Genomic DNA, 19,760 nt, shown 5'->3' with positions numbered 1-19,760 from the left:
GACACCCTAGGATTTCACATCCATTATCTCATGAAGTCTCCCTCCTTCCAAAGCCTGTGAGTGGCATCATCCCCTTTCTGTAGGTTAGGAAATAGAGGCTGAGAGGTGAGGAAACCTGTCAAGGACAGAGTGAGCAGAAGAGACTGGCTTCCAGCACCGCCCATTTGACTCCAAAGCTTATGCACCTGACCATTTCTCAGCACTCTCATCTCTAAAATCTTTGAAAATATTTGTCTCTTGAGATTATTGTAAAGATTAAATGGGAATACATGCAAAGCACTTAGGTCAGTGCCTAGCACATAATAAGCATTTAACAATAATAATGATGGCTAATATTTATTGACTATTTACTGCTTTATGAGGTGGGTATAATTTTCATTCCCATTCTGCATATGGGAAAACTGAGGTTCCAAGTAGTTGGATAACCTGCCTAAGACCATGAAGTAAGAAAGTGTATGAGTTAGGGTTTAAATCTAAGCAGCCTGAGTCCAGAGCCCAGATTCTTAAACACTGCATTATGCTACTTCTGTCTGCTAGCTATGATGATTATTAATGTTATTAATGCTGCAAATTCTCATCCCCAAAGAAGATGAAATAGGATTACAGATTTATGGGATCTTCTCATTTACCACCTCTGCATCCTCCCTGACTGTTTATCTGCATCAATCCTTGAACTTCCCCACAGAAAAGATCTAAGATTATATGGGGCCCGTGTGCTTATTAACTGTCCTTGTGTTGCATATTGCATGAGTGTAATTATAGGCTCATGGCTTAGGAAGAAGAGCTTTCACCTCACAGAAGTAATCTCTAGAGAGAGCAAAGGAGAAACATGATAAAACTAGATTGAAAAGAAAAACAATGAGAGAGAGAGAGAGAGGAAGAAGAAGAGAGGGAGGGAGGGAGGGAGCAAGAATTAATGCAGAGAAGTCCCTTTCAAGGAAGTGGGGAAACAACTAAACTACACTCTCTGCCCCTCTACTATCTTACTCATCCAGGTTCCAGAAGACCATGAACAGTGCAAAGATTGTGTCTTTCTCTAATTAGGGAAGTCTTTCCCCAAATGCCTCATGGCCAAACTATGAACTGCTGAGAAGAAATGACCCAGCTTAGAGAAGGTTGGAGACCCTTCTCCCACAAGAAGATTTCCATGGCAACCAGGCATCAGTCTCCAGCACTCAAGGGGATGTAAGGCTGTAAGCCTCTAGATTTGCCACCTGATCCTGGGACTGAAGGAGCCCCAGGCCTGGGGCCAAGAGGGAGGTGACAGAAAAACAGGCCCTGGCACTGCAGCCCTAGGCTAGCAAGGACTATCAGGAGCTGGAGACTCAAGTTTTCCCAAGGCCCGTGATGCTGGTGTGCTTAAGCCAAGAGGAGCTCTAACACTGCTCTGCCCAGAAGTAAGCCTAGCATAAACCCACCTAGGCCAGGCACCTGTAACTGAGCAGTCACAAATGGTCTGCAGGGTCTCCAGCTCCCTAGAAACAACTCAGAACTCCTCCACCTCCTGCTGCTTTCTAGCAGTTTGAAGCTTTTATTATGTTCTGGGGATGAACAGGGGATGTGTGGGGAGGTGTCCTCCCCTCCACATGTCCTCCCTCCCCACACTACACACAAAGAGATGCTCAGAGGCTACTGCTTTAATACAGGACCCAGATCCTGAAAGCTATCAATGAAATTACAGTGAAATCTGAGTAAAAGGCTACAATTGGAGTTCCTCAAAAGGTTTTAGTTTGTTTACAGATTTGGGATCCATATAGAAAAAAATCATGATTAAATAAATCTGATCCTATCAGTCCTTTTTTTTTAATTTCTTTAAATATTTTTAAACAGCAGATCCCCTTTAAATCTGACTATGTAAGTGTTGCCTCATTTCAAAAGTTGGCAACCATAGTCCTTGATTAGATTTGACTAAAGCCTGGTTATTTACAAAGAGATGCCACGGTCTGGAATAGATTGGGTATATCTCTAGTACTGAATGATATTTAATTTAAGATGATAGACAGGTAGGGAGGTAGATAGACAGTATCAACCTGATATAGAGGCCTGGTTGTGTAAATCACTAGCACCTGTGAATATGTTGCAACCCAGCCTTCCATGATCTTCCTTCAGGATTAACACAGATAAATCTGCTGGGAGGGTTCTGAGATATCTGCAATTGTGAACTCTCTTTAGCTTCCTTGAATGTCTTTAATAGCATGAGTCATATATGTTCTATTAAAATCATGTGTCACCTCATATGAGCATTTCAGATGTTGGGACAGGTTGGCATCTTACAGATATTTTATCCTGGGCAGGCAACACAGAGGAGAAGCATGTGCTCTAGACCCAGGCTGCCTGGCTGTGAATCCTGGCTTCCTTACAGATTAGCCATCTGACCATTGGCCCATTTCTTAACCCCTCCGTATCCTAGTGTTCTCACCTGCCAAATGGAGATAATAAGAGTGCCTCCCTCACTGAGTTGTAGTGAGGTTAAATGAGTTCATCAAGAAATCATCATCCCTTAGTAAGTGTCAACATGGTCAGCTGTTTCTTAGCTGACAGCCTTCCCAAGTTGAGTCAGCTTAGGATGAGATGGAAAGCGACCCCTCCACGCCAGCTCAAACTAGTCAGAATATGCTGTCTCAGGGGAGGTTTGGTCACGGAGCTGGAGCTGGACCCCAAATGGAGGCAGAGTCTATCCTCTATGCCTATCTTTGCCCCCCTAATCAGAAGTCCCACTATAGGATGCAGGAAACCTGTTAGATTCAACCTGTGCTAAGAGCAGCCACTGCAGGTGAACCTGGGGAATCATCTATACTTTTTGTCCAGGTTTGACTAGTTGGTTGAGGATTGAGAAAGAGCAGTGTTTTCCTTTATTATGAGCAGAGCATGTTTCTCAGCAAGGAACTATCTAGCTCAAAAAGGGCATTGGTGTGATAAGATCTCATTACAGATGCCCACCCATGCCCATTATGTTATAAGAGGGAGGATCAGCAAAGGCCTTGAGGTAACTCTCACCTCTCATGTTATGGAAAGACCTGGAGGGTAGCTGCCTGCCCTAACCAGAGACCATTCAGAGCGCCCAGAGGCAGAACACTGATGTGGGCTGGTGGCGCCCGGCCTCGGTGCTCAGTGTCCTCACCCCAGGCCCCAGCTTTGACACCCTAGTCCCAGCACTCACCATGGCTCCAAAGCTTGTGTCTCCTCTCATCCATCCCTCTGTTTGTGAAAAGCATTTTTTTGCTGTGTCAACAAAGACCAGTACTTTATAACCCTCCTGGTGGGTGTAGGGAAATAACAGGTCTGCTGGGATATGGGTGCAAATACAAGAGATTTTCATAGTTGAACTTCTTGAGCCCCCTGAGTGCTGGGCCAGGCATCTCTGGGACTGCGAAGGAAGCATCAGGTAGCATATCTGGTGACTTTTCACAGGGGGCACCAGAAGGATACTAACATGCGCTGTACTTGAGCATCTGCTCTTCCCAAAGAGCCAGCCCCGTGAATTGTCTGGTGACAGATGGAGGCTGGTGAGGACCAAGAGGATAGTTAGGGACTGGGATATATTCTGTCCTTTTTGGGGCTACAGAGGCTGTGAGGAATTTCCTTTTCTAGAGAGAATGAGCTCTTTCCAAATTCTGCTGAAGAGTTACCAGGCATTGTAACCAAGGGATGAGCGTGTTAGAGAGGAGAAAAGAAGTTCTCTCTCTAACTTTATGCTTATACCTGGGAAAGAAGGTGGTTGAAAATAAAGCCATAATGATGAAGCAATATCTCTCTCCTGGTAATACTCTTGGAGCTCACGCATCATGTATGATGTAGTAGAAAAGCTGTGATCTATCCTGGATCTCTCACTTATGAACTGTGTGATAATGAGCAAATTAATTTAACTCCTTGAGCCTTTTATGCTTCACATGCAAACTGGGGATAATGGTTATTTCACAGGATCATTGTTAGAATTATACTGGAATATGAATGCACTCAGAAAAAAAAACCTGGCACATCAAATATGTTGCAGACATACTCCCTTTCCTTTCCAGTAGGAAATGGAGAACAGGCTTCAATAATCGGTCTGGCCTCCTCTACATTGCCCATCCACATGTCACACTTCCTCCACTACTCATATATGGTCAGAGTTTTGGATTTTTTAAATCAACTTTATTTGGGGATAAATTTAAATTTACAGAAAAGTTATAGAGATAGTGTATAGAGTTTCTGTATATCCTTCACCCAGTTTTCTTAATGTTAACATTGTACTTAAAAATGATATATTTGTCAAAACTGAGGAATTGGTATTGGTACATTACTATTAACTAAAGTCCTTTTATTGAATTTCAGCAGGTTTTTTTTGTTTTGTTTTTGTTTTTGTTTTTTTCATGAGGAAGATTGGCCCTGAGCTAACACCCAGGCCCTTCTTCCTCCATTTTATATGTGGGACGCCTGCCACAGGATAGCTTGATAAGTGGTGCAGAGGTCTGTGCTTGGGATCCAAAACTGTGAACCCCTGCTGCCAAAGTGGAGCACGTGAATTTAACCACTACATCAATGCACCAGCCCCATGTATTTCAACAGATACTAGTTTTTCCACTAGTGTTTGTTTTCTGTTCCAGGATCCAATGCGGGGTACCACATTGCAGTTAGTCCTCACATCTCCTTAGTCTCTTCTTGACTGTGACAGTTTCTCAGTCTTTCCTTGGTTTTCACGACCTCGAGAGTCTTGAAGAAAAATCATGAGTAATTTTGTAGAAGGTCAAAGCTTTTAACTCACTAACTTCAGCCATCCCCTCTTCCTTTCTCCCCAACATGGAGAGGAGGACAATGTAGAGGTGATGGGCTACACTGTAGGATGTCCTGACTCCTATTTATTCTACTCCAGATCCCAGTGTGTCCTGCAGATTAGAGAACAGGACATTTCAAGGTTGTATCTGCTTAAGGCCATTAGCAGTTCCTGAGGTTTTCCAGGTGGTTCTTCCAACCAGGAGACCATCTGTGTCCTCCATGAGCTGCAACCCAATATAAGCCTCCCCATACCTATCACACACCCTTTTTTTCATTCTTTGAAATTTTAGTAATTTTGAAGGTTCTTGTCATGTTTCAGGCTCTAAAAGCCAAGAGAGAATTTTTAATGGATTCTTAACTGTTTTGTTGAAATACTGACATCTCTGAATCTTTTCTTTAACTTTTCTAGCACCTCATTCTGGGATGCTTTCTTTGCCTTAAAACTAAGAAACATGGCTAATGTCGGGTTGTCTCTCCAATCTGGGATGGGAGAGAAAATGATAAATGGAAGTGGATGGGTGAAATCTAAAACCAATTCTATGTGCTCTTGGGAGACTGCTCCCATTCTGCTCATTCTAAATCCACATTATCCAATCGTCTTTGAGTTGGTTCACAAAATTGGGGTTGCTTTACTCACTGTGCTTCACCTAGAGATTAATCAGTGGCCAGTCCTCTCCTCTAGTAGCTTATGCCTATAAAAGAGAATAAAGCAGGTATAAAACTAAACTGGTACATTACTTTTGAGTAGACAAGAGAGAAATAGAAAAGGCATCATATGAAGAGGATGATGTTTGAGTTAAGACTTTCAGGATGGGTTGATCTTAAATGTATAGAAATAAAAGCCTTGACAGTATTACAGTTAAGATCATTATATATGCAATCAAGCAGAGCTTAAACGCCTTATTATTAAACTAGGTACCCTGTGCCAGGTACCTAGACTCTAAATGCATCAGTATCCACTCTATAAAATTGAAATGTTAAGACTATCTGGAGAGGTGTAAATGAGATGACATACATAAAAGAACAAGCCAGTTATTTGCATGTTTGCTCTCAAATACATTCCTTCTCCCTCTTCATTGCAAGAGGTTAATCCTGAATGCTGGGTTTCCCAGACTCCCTTGTGATCTGGTTTCTAATTGGGTTTAGGCATTGCAGATATTGGAGGAAGATTGACCAGGTCCTCTAGATGAGCCTGAGGTAAGATTAAATTGGTGACCTTTATTCAGTTGGCAGTGAGAATAAGAAAAAAGAGAAGTGAGGCAATCAGAGTTGGGGGAAAGGCAAATGAGGCAAGGAAAAATGCAGTGCAATGCAATGCATTCTCACACTGGATAATGATTCATAATGAGTTTCAAAAAGACACAGGAGATCCCTCAGCCAGTGGCTTTGCTCATCAGTAGAACTGCAAGCAGTAATCTCCCTTGAAGTAGTCCACAAGAGAGAAAGGAGGGGAGTTTCTTTGTCCCACTCTCTCCTATCTCCCATTTCTCATTAGTCAATGTTCCCCTCACGGGGAACTAACTCCTTGCAATTTTTGGTCATGTCATTTGCCTATAATGGCTGCTTGGACACCTGGATCCCATACCCTGCAGTGTGATTTTTCATGCAAATCTGAAAGTATGTGTATGGAGTGGTGACCCACACTGGTAGGGTGATGACTAAGAGAATCAGAGGGATTCAAGAGAATCTGAGATGTGCACAAGATTAGTGTGCAATACCTATACCCTGAAAGAGAAGGGTGAAGGAAAATCTTCCCAATGGACAGAACTTGAAACAAGCCGTTGTCCACTTTGATGAAAGAAGAATTGATGTATATTATGTATATACCACCTTAACTATGTCTAACAGGTTAGCCTATGGGTGAGAGGCTGAAAATAAACAAGACTGAAAGATTAATAACTAAGAGTTATGGGTAGAAGTATGCATTGAACTTCTAGGAAAAGGTCTAGAGTGTGAAAATGTTTTTGTCCCATGTGAATATCTACCAGAGGACATACACTCAGAGAAAGCACTTAATAATCAGGTGGATAAGATGACCCATCCTGTGGATGGTGATCAGTCTGTGCCCCAGTCCCCTGTTGCTTGTTCAATGGGCTTATATACAAGTGTCAATATCAGTAGCAGTAAACAGATAAGCCTTAGTGAGGGGAAATCTATGCTCAGGCAGAGCCTCTATCCCTGCTGCTACGGACACTTTTGTACATAAAGCGCAAGTCTGAGCTTGATTTTTCTCTATTTCTAGGAAAGTCGGGACAGTCTTCCAGTGGCACATTAGTTACACTGAACCAACAGCAATTTGTCCTCACAAAATAGGTAATATTCCAGAGACAGATTTGTTTTCCTTCCTACATTGCTTCTGCCAGCACCACCATGTTTAAAATTACACATAGGGGATCCCAACAACAACACTTGCGACCAAGGAACTGATTTTACAATCAAAGAGTTCTGATAATGTGATTTCCCTCTGGAATGCACTGGTCTTACATCGTATGTCATCAGCCAGGAAAAGTTGGCCAAGAAATTATGAGATGCCCTGCTGAAGACTCAGGTATGGCACCAGTTTGGAAACATCACCCTATGAGATAGGAAGGTTGCCCCATAAATCTGGTACATGCTTAAAATCAGCAACACTAATATTGGTGGCATTTTTTTTCATATCTAGTATACATGTACTCTTCAGATAATCAAGAGGGGAGGAGAAAGTGACCCCTGTAACCATCCAAGTAGTAACTCATTAACAGAACATTTTCTTTCCATCCCCGCACATAGGGCTCAGTTCTGTTTAGAGGGTCTAGTAAAGAAGAGAGAAGCCCTTCCACCAGAGTAAGCCAACTTGGTTCTAATGAATTGGAATGTGCACCTATCCCCTGGCTCCTTGAGGCATCTCAAGCCACTGAGAAATGGACAGATGATGGAGTTTCTACACCGGCTGGAGAAACTTACCCCTATTGCCAGGGAGAATTTGGGTTGCTGGCACATAATGGAGGCAGGGAGGACTATGCCTAAAACCAAACTATACATTGGAGACATTCCCAATTATCATTGTCCAATAACAATGGCCAGTGCATTAAACACAGGAACATTAAGGACAGTGATCCTTCAGGAATGAAGATTTGGATCACCTCACCAGGAAAAGAACACTGAAGTACTGGCAGTGAGTGAGGAGAATTTGGAATGAGTGGTCATTTTGGTCTTATAGCCAATTACTAAGGAGAGGACTTTTGTAGCTATGCATATGTCATGTTAATTGATCTGTATGTATATGATTGAACATGTACCAAAGCAACCCTGTGGTGTACATATTAATGCCCTTATTTAATAGATGAGTAAATTGAAGCTCAGAGAGATGGCACTTAGCTAGTAAACAACAAAGTTAGCATTGAATCCATGGCTGTTCTGTCATGAGACTCATGTTCTTTTCTACCCCCTCAATAATGGTTTACTCCGTGCCTGCAGGAAACGAGATAGAGTCTGCAGTGATGTGAACAAGAGTTATTTTCGGAGTGTCTGTGGATTCACATAGAGGTCTCTTCTTCCTCTGATTTTTTTTTTTTTTATTCTATTTCAACTTTCCTTTCTGGGACTATGTTCCCAGAAACAAATCTGAGTACAGTGGCACCATTTGGATGTGAGATGTCACCTGATAGCCTCTCACTAAGCAAATTGTCTTAAAAACAGACCTAGAGATTTCAAAGAGACATGAAGTGATTTTAGGTTTCCTAAATCTGTAGAAAATATCAATCAAAGTTCAACTGATGTTTTTACTTTAAGCTATACAGGGACAAAAAAAAAAAAGGCAATGTGTGAGCTGGAAGGAATTGAGAATTCTTCTAGCCTTCTAAGCCTTCCTCTGTTTTCTTTCCTCCTCTACAGCTTGTGACCACATCCCTACCAGCTGTCCCTACAGCCTCTGTTGAACTAACAGGGCAGCCTGTTATCTCCAGACTGTCACTAAAATGAGGGTCTTCCCTGGATCTTTAACTCTCATGCAGCTGTGCTTACTATGTCACTTCAAGCATCACTTCACTCCCTTCAGCCTCAGTGTCCTGTCCTATAATAAGAATTTAACAACCCCTAAATTGCTAAATTGTTGTGTGTCTTAACTACTATAAGTAGGCGTGCTAACCTAGTGTGCTAAATTGTTGTGTGTCTTAACTACTATAAGTAGGCGTGCTAACCTAGTGGCTTAGAGGTTAAGTTCATGTGCTCCGCTTCTGCTGCCCAGGGCTCACAGGATCAGATCCTGGGCGGGAACCTACACACCACTCATCAAGCCATGCTGTGGGCGTATCTCATGCAAAAAAGAGGAAGATGGGCACAGATGTGAGCTCAAGGCCAATCTTCCTCACCGAAAAAATAAACAAATAATAATATAATTTGACATGGCAGCGTTATTCACAAGAACCAAAAGGTGGAAGCTACCGAGTGTCCATCAACAGATGAATGAATAAACAAAACGTACATACATACAATGGAATACCATTCATCCTTAGAATGGAAGGAAATCCTGTCACATGCTACAACATGTATGAACCTTGAGGATGTTATGTTAAGAGAAATAGGCCAGTCACAAAAGGACAAATACTATATGACGCCCCTTATTTGAGACACCTAAAGTAGTCAAGTTCACAGAGACAGAAAATAGAGTGGTGGTGCCAAGGACAAAGTGGTGGGAGGAATAGGGAGTTATTTTTCAACAGGTAAGAGAGTTTCAGTTTGGCAAGACGAAAAAAGTTCTGTGAATGGATGGTGGTGATGGTCGCACAACAATGTGGATATATTTAATGCCACTGAACTATACGCTTCAAAATGATTAAGATGGTAAATTTTATGTTATGTGGTTTTTACCAACACTTTAAAAATAATAATAATAATAAAATATAACCTGAGAAAATCCCTAGCTCAGTGACAAGCGCACAGTTGGTGCTCAGTAAATGTCACTTCCCTTCTCACCAGCTCACTGGTGTGATACCTGCCTTGGGGTCATACGGAATAAATCTTTCACTCCCTGATGTTAAAAGAACATCAAGTCTCCTGATAGAAGCTGTTTCTGGAAGTAGGAAGTAGATGGTGGCATGTGAGGGAGAGCTCCAGGCACCATTCTCTCCACCCAAACCTCCTTAAGAGCAGGCACAGCATGCAGGTGTGGGGTGAGGACTAGCCTCAAAAGAGCATGACTGCTCCATCTAGTAGATAGGATGTTTTACTGTATTAGATAATGAGGACACGGGAGGGAGCACAAAGCAAGGACGAAATGCTTCGGGGTTGTCACTCTGTCCCAGCCTCCGGGAAACACTAGCCTGGGGTGTCAGAAGCTTCTGACACCTGCTGCCCCTCAGCTCCTCCTTGTCTCCTCCCACTTCTTCTCCCCTCCCTCCCCCGCGGCCTTCGCTTTTCCTTCCTCCCATTGCTCCTCCCACTCTCCTCCTCCGCCCCCTTCATTTCAGACTTGGCCTCTGACGGGAAATCGAAAGTGAAATTGGGAGCTGGCTGCCAGCCCCTGAGTCCCCTGAAAAGGTGAGTGAACCTGGCTAGACCGAGCTCCCGCAGCCCTCCCTGGGGGACCTTTCTCCCTTGCCCCAGATCTGAAGAGCCTCTTCCAACTAGTCCCCACCCCTAGAGCCTTCAGTCTCAGTTTTCCCTTCTCCGCAGCAGCGCTTGCTCACCCCAAGCCCAGGAGTTCTTCCTGCCCTGGCATGTCTGCCTGGGAGGAGGCTGGGCTGTGAAGGGGACTTCCAAAGTCACCTGGGAAGAGCTAGGGCTTCCCTGCTGCTGGCACGTGAGCTAGGAAGAGGGTCCCTGTGAAGCTGGGAGAACCAGGACTGCGACCTAGCTCAGAGCGTGGTCCAGGGGAGCACAGGGTGCGGTAGGTCTACAGTTCTTGGGATTCTAGTCCCCGAAAGTACCCCTCTGGGGGTGAGAGGGGCAGGGTTGTCTAGGATGTTGGAAATGTGTGGGTCTCTGCCCTGGAGGATTTGAAGACAGGTACCAGGTTGGGAGTAGCTGAGAGAAGAGCCCAGCAAGTGCTCTACCTGTTCCTGTGTGTATATATACATATACAATTATGTATACATACATGCGCATACATATGCACATCTACATATATACACATACATGTACAGATATACTTATATACAGTCATGTGCAACATAACAATGTTTTGGGCAATGACCGACCGAATATAAGACAGTAGTCCCATAAGATTAGTACCGTATCCCATAGGTGTCTAGTAGGCTATATCATCCAGGTTTGTGTCAGTAAACTCTAAAATCACAAAACACAGAAATAGCCTAAGAACGCATTGCTTAGAATCTATCCCCCTAATAAGCGACACACGACGGTATACTTATAAGAATATATAAAATATAAATGTTCTTCTGCATATATTCATATAACATATACAACTCCTGTGGTTGTTGCAAAGATTAATGAAGATGTGCGCAAAGCATGTAACACCTTCTCTGGCACATGGAAGGTACGTGGTAAATGGTCACTATTGTTGTGATTAACTTCACAGCAAAGTGGAGGACTGTTTCCAGCCCCTCCAGTTCTCTCTCCCTCATGTTTTCCTTTGAATTGTTTTGTTTTTCTCACACAACCCTTCTCATATTCTTTCCATTACTCCTTTCCCCACTAGGCCACCCTATGATTTCCACAGTGCTGCTTTAATAGGAACATTACCGCTATGGCCTCAGCAACGCCCTTGGCAATGATGTGGGAGGAGGTCACGTGCCCTATCTGCCTGGATCCCATAATGGAGCCTGTGAGCATTGAATGTGGCCACAGCTTCTGCAAAGAATGCATCTCTCAGGTCGGGAAGGATGGGGACTGCAGCTGTCCTGTGTGCCGGCACAGCTTCATGCTCAGCAACCTCCGGCCCAATCTGCAGCTAGCCAACATGGTGAATCACCTTAGACAAATCAGCCAGGGTGCGAAGAAGGGCACACAGGAGGAGCGGTGTGGGGTGCACGGAAAGAAACTTCACCTGTACTGTGAGGAGGATCGGAAGGCTATTTGCTGGGTGTGTTCCCAGTCCCTGAAACATCGTGACCACCCCATGCTCCCTATTGAGGAGGCTGCTCAGGGGTACCAGGTGAGCCCTCAATATGGAGGGATGAACAGGTAGAAAGGAGATGGGGTCCTGATAAGTTCATTGTTCCCCAGAGCTGGGGATGGGAGAGAGTCATCTGTGGAGTTGAGGGGTTGGAGAAAGGAAGGGTGCTTCCCGCCTTCCATGGCTAATTTAAGGGGAGAAGTGCAAGCTCAGCACAACATTCTCATTCCCCAGGAACAGAGGATGTGCTCTGGGAAAATGCTGCAAGGATCATGTTTCCTTGTGGCCTCCTGGTTAATTAGGAATGCGTAGTACCCCCACCCCTGCCACCTCACCAGTGTGGCTCTATTTTGTAAGATCAGGCTTTATCCAAAATCTTCCCATCCACAGAATGCCTGCCTCAATCAGGTTCTTGTCCTCCCTGCTTCTCTGCACTCAGGCTTTTCTAAGATCCGGTATGATCTTCCCCCACCTCATGTCTGCCTGCCCTACTTCTTGGTCTGGGTGGCGTTAACCTGCTATCTTTCTCTGCAGGAGAAGCTCCAGCTGGCATTAGGGAAATTGAGAAAAGATCAGGAGTTGGCTGAGAAATTGGAAGTGGATGTTGCAATGAAGAGAGAAGACTGGAAGGCAAGGATCACGTCCCAAAGGGAATCCTAGATCAGAAGCCTGGGGAGGGACCAGGGTCCTGGACTCAAGAAAGCCCTAAGTATAGCTCTGCCTGTCTGAGGAGTGATAGAGTCGGAATATCTCACTCTGCAAGAACCAGCCGTCCTTGTCTTCTGATGAAGAAAATGAAAAGGTGGTGGCTCAAAGAGAGCTCACAATCAGACTCAGAGATCAAGAGTCTTAGGAGAAGGTGCCAAGGAACAAGCCATACACTAAAGCACCTGTTCCTTGAGCCCAGTCTTAGGGGATGACAGCACCGGTGCCTTGCTCTCTGGGACAGAGGTGTCCCAGGAGAGATGCCCAATGGCTAGGCCTGATGGGAAACAACAAGGGCTGTGAGGAACAGACTTAAGGCAACCAGCGAGGCCTGAGGTAGGAAACCCAGACTGCCCAGGTAGTTGCTTTATTGTGTCCAGATCACTGGTCTAAAGTAGAATGCAGAACTAATGCTTGTTCTGCACTGGTGATTTGGAGGTGGGGGAGGTCAGGGATTAGAGAGGAGTGGAAGGAGCTGATGGCCAGTAGATCCCATGAGAGGAACGTTTGTGAATGGAGAAGGGTGAGTCAGATGGTGGCGGCAACAGGGGTCATCCTGTGTCATTGGGCAACTGTCCACTCACTAGCAGGAGAGAGGAAGTAGAGAATTGCCCAAACTCCCTTTCCCCAGGACATAGGAACAGTTTTGTGAGCCTGTCTTTGTGAGGTGGTTGGGGGTGGGGACAGGTGTTACTCTCTCAGTAACTCACTGAGATGAAGACAATGGGGCACATTTGGCTGGTGACAGGGTTTTCAAAGAGGTTGAGGAAGGTCTCTGATACCATAGGCTGATGCAGCTCTGGTTGTAGGGCAGCTACAGTGTGGCCCAAACCAATCCCATTCCCCTCTTAGTCCCAGAAGCCTCACCCACCTACCTCCCCAGCAAATTGTGTATGTGTGTGTCTCTGTGTGTGTTTATTCCAGAGAGAGCAAGAGTGGTGAGTCTACAGGGAATAGAAATGGATGTGGACACCTCCATTCCTGAGCCTGGCAGATTTTGATAAAAACCATGTCTCTCTTTCCATTGACAACAAAGAGGAAGGTTGAGACACACAAATTGCGGATTCAAGCGGAGTTTATGCAGGTGAAAAACTTCCTGGCTGAAGAGGAACAGAGGCAACTGCAGGAGCTGGAGAATGAAGAGGGGATACAGCTGAAAATCCTGGGGGAGACGGAGGCCGAGCTGACCCAGCAGAGCCAGGACCTGCAGGAGCTGATCTCAGAGCTGGAGAGGACGACTCGGGGCTCAGCGCTGGAGCTGCTGCAGGTGAGACCTGGGGACAGACCTCACTCTGAGATTCAAGGAGTAAATGAAAAAAGCCAGAGCTCTCTGGGGCTACCATCAGAGCAAACAGAAACCCCGTCTGGAATTTTCTTAAATGAAACAACCTGGAATTTGGATTCATGAGTGTTTTGCATTCAAGGCATGGAAAGGCATAGATTTAGGAAGGAATATTCCACGCACTAATTAAAAGACATGGACTTCCCTGGTAGTGCCGGCTCCAACACCTACCAGGTCCATGACCTTGAGAAAGTTCCTTAATCTTTCTAAATATCAGGTTTCTCATATGTTAACTGGATATCATAATATAACGTATCTCAAATAATTTTGTGAGGATTAAATGAGAGAATCCACGAAGGCTCTTAGGTGAGTGTTGGGCCATGGGAAGATTTTCGTAAATGTAATGTAACTAAAAACACTGAACTGAACATTTGAAGACAGTAGCCCAGCCCCAGCCCTGCCACCAATTCTCTCCTTAACCCTAAGCTAAGTCATTTTCCTTTCCTAGAACTAATTTCTCCATTTGTGAAACAGGGGGCAGGGAGTGTGCAAAATAAGGGTTCCCCAAACTTTAGTCATAAATGCGTCATTTTTACAATTTCTGCTACTTCTATGAACTACCCAAATGACTTGAGCATGTTCTTTTTCTTTAAATTGTCTCACTCTTTTACCTGAATAAATTTCGTTTAAAAGGAAATTTGTCCTAAGCAATAGTAGCCGAGAAATCATGTGTTGATATGTTAGTGATATTTTTTCTAATTTATTTCATGACAATAATAATAATAACTGCAAATTCTTAAATAGCACACATTACATGCCAGGCATTCAATCCCTCGTGACAATGCAAGGGGTGGGTACTACTATTGTCCCTACTTCATAGGTGAGAAAACCAAGGCGCAGAGATGTTAAAAGAGTTAGTGAGAGACTAAAGCTAAGTAACTTGACCAAGTTCACCTGAATAGTAAGAGGTAGAGCTAAGATTAAAATAAGTATGTAACTATTTTTAAAAATTCATTGGTGTATTTTCTACCTGAAGTCACCTCACATCCGCCCGTGATATGTCTGCCTCACTTGAGGAAACTATGGACTAGATGGCCTCTAAGTTTTATCTTCTATAACATTCTATGGTTCTCCTTTTCCCACACCTTTCCACTGTCTCCCAGTCATATGTAGTCCTGAAACCATTTCTTTCTGGTTTGTGCAAAGCTGACTAGCTTGACTTGACTTGGCAGGCTCTCTCCTTCTCATTATCTAAATCTCACTTCTGCCCAACATGGAGCCAAGATTTCTAATGCACATTGGACTGGGCCTGGGAGCCTGCCAGTTCCCAGGGAAGGGCTTCCAGCCCCTGCAACAGAATACCCTCAAATGATTTGATTTCATATACATCAGGGGGCAACATCAACTACAGCACAGGACAGACCTTCGACTAGCCACCCTTTCCTCCCTAGACTACTCAAACCCACAAAAGAGAGAGAGCAGTTTCTGTGCATCCTGACTTGGCCATTCTTTCCCTGTGACTGTCTCTGGGCCTCAGGAAGTCTGGGCTATTTGCCCCTCTCCCTTCTCTTGCCCCTCTTTTCCCTAGAATCTAGTCTTTCTAATTTGTTTTCTGAGTCAGAGTTCTTAACGTTATCATCCTCCCCCTGCTTTAGGTCACACCCATGCTGGATTTCTGGTTACCCCACAAGCCTCCACACATCCCTTCTGCTCCAAGTTGGTCAGAATGTCTTTTGGGCCTTGGCCCAGAGGAAGGGGGTAGAGCAGTGTCCTATGGACCTCAGGGTGGCATCACATCACCCACAGGACTGAAGTCTCAATGGTAAACCAGTGACCCCAGAACTTACTTTCTGTCTCTTTTCTCCTCAGGAGGTGGACAGTGTCCTGGAAAGGTAAGGAGGGGTTTTCTTGTTAGAGGACGTGCAACAGGAAGCATGCGTACCTGTCAAAAAGGTTATTGAGTCTGAAAAACATGCACTGATGTTTCCCCGATACTTCTCCTTATTCTCAAAGACCCACTCCTCCATAAGACATTTTCTGGTCTCAGAAGGCTATTTGATGGACATTTCTGTTGGTTAGTTGCCCAAAGTAATTGAACTGTAACATCTTCACAAAGTGAAGCTGTGACAAATAGGCAAAATCTGAGAAGTTCTGAATCTACAGCCTCCTGGGACTCCTTCTTTAAAAAGAATCTAACCAATGACAAACCTCCCAGAAAGGGTCATGAGTAGGACCCATGGCATGGGCGAGATTCCATGAGGTTCCTTACGGAAGTGTTTCATCATATGTCAGATGCCTTGCCTGTAAAATGAAACAGAAAGTGCTTGTGTGGTGACCTCAGGCTTGGAGAGAAGATATAGACTATCCACATGCTGCGGAGTCCCATGTAGCCAGGAAGACCTGGATAGGAGCTAAGTCCTACCTTCTTTGGCCTCCCTCCCCCAGAGATCCTAACATAGGAGGCGTTTGTAAATTTACACTGAATTAAATTATCAGTCATCCTCAAGGGAGGCTATCGTGTTAGGGTTTGGGGAAGATGAGGTAGAAGTACGGAACGGGGTCTCTAACTCTGTTTTCCCCCAGGAGTGAGTCCTGGAACCTGAAAAAGCTGGACATTGTCTCCCCAGACCTGAGGAGTGTGTGCCGTGTGCCAGTGCTGAAGAGGATGCTGAGGACTTATGGAGGTAAGGCGAGTGCCAGGAGGGTGGGACTGGCCTGCTAGGGAGCAAAAGGGGATATCAAGGGTGCAGAGTATGTCCTAGGGTCCAGAAGAGACGGCAGGTTGGAATAGGTGGAGCAAGGATGGAGATAGGGAAAGTGGTTCCCTCAAATGTCAGGGCAAGAGCCAGAGCTGGCTAAGGGGTCATTTCCTCACACAGTGAGGCTCAGGATCACCCCTCATCCCCATCGCCTGACAGGCACAGAGTTACTGACGCCTCGCACTCTCCAGGCCTGACTGTGGTCCTCTCTTTGCAGTTCACATCACTCTGGATCCACACACAGCCCATCCGTGGCTCATCCTTTCAGAGGATAGGAGACAAGTGATGCTTGGAGACACCCAGCAGAAAGTGCCTGAAAATAAGGAGAGATTTGATAGTTATGCCATGGTCCTGGGTGCCCAGCACTTCAACTCTGGAAAACATTACTGGGAAGTAGATGTGACAGGAAAGGAGGCCTGGGAACTAGGGGTTTGTCAAGACTCTGTGGAGAGGAAGGGGTATTTTAAGATCAGCCCCAAGAATGGCTTCTGGACAATTAGGCTGTTTAAGAAACAAAAATATAAGGCTGTCACCAACCCCCACACACCCCTCCACCTTCAGGTGCCTCCACGCCAAATTGGGATCTTCCTAGACTATGAGGCCAGCACTGTCTCCTTCTATAACATCACTGACCATGGCTCCCTCATCTACACCTTCTCTGAATGTGCCTTCGTTAGACCTCTGCATCCCATCTTCCGTCCTGGTGTCAATGTCACGGGAAAAAAGACAGCCCCTCTGACCCTCTGTCCACTGAAGATGAGATGATAGGGATCCACTGACTGTTGACGGCTCTCTCTGGATACTGACACCCCCTCTGTTGGTATCCCTTCTCAGCTACTGACACTGCCTCATTTTCCCATGAATTCTGAAACAACTTTGTCTCTCCAGAGGTGTTTGGTACCAGCAAGCACAGTTGGCAAGGAGGTCACTGAAAGTCTTTGTCAAATGACCTTCAGCATCAATATTCCTGCCCTAGATTGCTTTATGATGCCCTCCATGAAACAAACTACTGACATTTGGCCTAGACTCATCCAGATCGACCAAAACATGTTTCTGCCTTCTTTATGTTACTCAACTTTTGTTTTCTCCTCTCCTTCACTAGGCCTTTGGTCAGATCTCTATCATCTATCTTGCATTGTTTACAAAAGGGCTTCCTAAAGAACTTGGGCCTCCATCTTTCCCATTCAGTTGTGGTTCTTGTGCACATCTAGGAGTATCTTTCCAACATGCACACGTCTGATCATAAGTAGCTCCACCACTGCCTATAGAAAAATAGCCGTACTTTATAAATAAAGGCTGAATTATGCATGCCTTAGACTGCCATGTTAAATATCCAGCCTGCTGTGCCTCTCACAGTCCCACCGTTATTTCCCAACCACATCCTGTTGATAATGGAGTTGGTTAAAGGGCATATCAATCTAAATTGTGTGATGGTTTTCTGATATGTCACCCTGGCTAACCTATAAGCCCCCAGCATTTCAATCGAACACTTATCTAGATGTTGCTGTGAAGATATTTTGTAGATGTTAGTAAAGTCCATAATCGTTTGCCTTTAAGTAAGGGAGACTGAATTAGGCCCACCCAGCTTATCTAGGACAATCCAGTGGAAGGCCGTAAAAGCAGAACTGAAGCCTCCACCTGTGAATAGCCGCCTCAGCTTCTGCCCAGGAGTTCCAGCTTGCCCTTCCTGATGGCCTGCCTCAGATTTAGGATTTGCCTTGCCAGCCCCCTTATTGAGTAGCCTAATTCCTTGCAATAAATCTCTTAATATTTATCTCCTTCTAGTTCTGCTTCTCCAATTGAACCTGATTGGTATGAAGGCCAGGAGTAAGGTAACAGCATCACCTAGTGACAGCAAACACCTTCTTGAGTTTAAGCTTTTAAGGTTGGAACAATGAAGCTCTACACCTGAGCCAATAGGAGGCTGTGAGAGAGCCATATCCTTCCAGGAACCCTTATTCCTTATCTAAAATAGAATCTCAGGTTGCCCTTAGCATATCTGCTAAATATTTCATGAGAAACTTAGGTACTTTACAAAGATGTCAGTGACCTTGAAAAGAGTTTATTGATAAAAGTTGTTTCTAGTTCGTCTAGAGATGAGTAATGGTCTCTCTTAACACTGGACAGAAAGAGGGTACTTTGAAGGGAGAATAAAAAGAACAGAATCCTCAGGCAAGATGACAACATTACAGAGCTAAATTAATATAAGTTGGCAAAGTCCACCAGTGTCTTGGTGATAAACTGGAGGAAGAATATGGAGGAGAACTCAGTCCTACATGAATGGGGATGTCCTGGGGAATGGTTGGATTCTGTATGTCAGGGTCACAGAGAACTATTTTTAGAAAGAAAGATAGAAGATAAACTCATTTTTCTGCTTCTCTGTGTCTCTGCCTTGGGGTTGACCAATGTAAATGATGGTTTGTTCCCTTCAATTGATATACTGGTGGGAGGAGACTACTATAATGATGTAAACTTAAATACTCTTACTTCTCAAAATCTGAATACCTTGGCATGTGGGGTTACCCTGGTACTTGGAGATGTACATTACATAGATGATGTACTACCATCCCTTGGACTCCACCTAAAGATTAAGTAGTAGAGATTTCATAGTATCTCAACTTTTATCCCTACCAATAATTACTAACAAGTGATTTAGGCATATCTCTGCATGTCACACAAAGATTCTCCTGAGCGAGGCTGGCCCGGTGGCCTAGTGGTTGAGTTTGGCGTGCTCTGCTTCGGCAGCCTGGGTTTGGTTCCCTGGGGCAGACCTAAACCCCTCAGCAGTGGCCGTGGCATTGTGGCGACCCACATACAAAATAGAGGAAGATTGGCAACAGATGTTAGCTTGGCAAATTATCCTTAGGGAAAAAGAAAAATTCTCCTGAGAAATGAGGGATGATTCTACCATCACCAATTCTGATTTTGATTAATATATCCTTTAAAATGCAAATAAGGCCTGTTGACTTTTGTGATATTTGATTCTACAACTTCTTTTTAATTAGCAGAGGCAGAAATTAATACACCAAAATTGTAAAGATAAACAAGCTAAGGCAAAAAGATGTTAAATTTATTCACTGCTTACTCTGTCATGCATATTCAAGATCCTGTTTATGTTTTTTAGTTATCACAGCCATATGATAAAGGTATAATCAAGAAATTTAAAGATTATGGTGATCCTCCGCTTTTATTTATGAAACTATAT

General features: G+C 44.4%; 1 protein-coding gene across 1 annotated transcript; it reads left to right on the top strand.

Moving 5' to 3' along the window:
- Window positions 1-10,244: 10,244 nt before the first annotated feature.
- On the top strand, window positions 10,245-18,925 carry LOC131408702 (E3 ubiquitin-protein ligase TRIM21-like). The gene is made up of 7 exons (XM_058545752.1): window positions 10,245-10,272; window positions 11,393-11,848; window positions 12,344-12,439; window positions 13,551-13,781; window positions 15,666-15,688; window positions 16,380-16,480; window positions 16,773-18,925. The coding sequence occupies exons 2-7, from the start codon at window positions 11,441-11,443 to the stop codon at window positions 17,318-17,320; spliced, it is 1,407 nt and encodes a 468-aa protein (XP_058401735.1). The 5' UTR covers window positions 10,245-10,272; window positions 11,393-11,440; the 3' UTR covers window positions 17,321-18,925.
- Window positions 18,926-19,760: the final 835 nt, after the last annotated feature.

The sequence above is a fragment of the Diceros bicornis genome, chromosome 7 (genome assembly GCF_020826845.1).
Source record: "Diceros bicornis minor isolate mBicDic1 chromosome 7, mDicBic1.mat.cur, whole genome shotgun sequence".
NCBI lineage: Eukaryota > Metazoa > Chordata > Mammalia > Perissodactyla > Rhinocerotidae > Diceros > Diceros bicornis.
This window is presented reverse-complemented; position numbering and strand designations above follow the sequence as displayed.

Bases quoted from the DNA above. Each gene is read 5' to 3' on its own strand.
- LOC131408702 (XM_058545752.1), top strand. From the start codon at position 11,441: ATGGCCTCAGCAACGCCCTTGGCAATGATGTGGGAGGAGGTCACGTGC. The intron at 12,440-13,550 runs GCAAGGATCACG...TTGACAACAAAG, and splicing joins TGAAGAGAGAAGACTGGAAG to AGGAAGGTTGAGACACACAA. The intron at 15,689-16,379 runs GTAAGGAGGGGT...GTTTTCCCCCAG, and splicing joins GTGGACAGTGTCCTGGAAAG to GAGTGAGTCCTGGAACCTGA.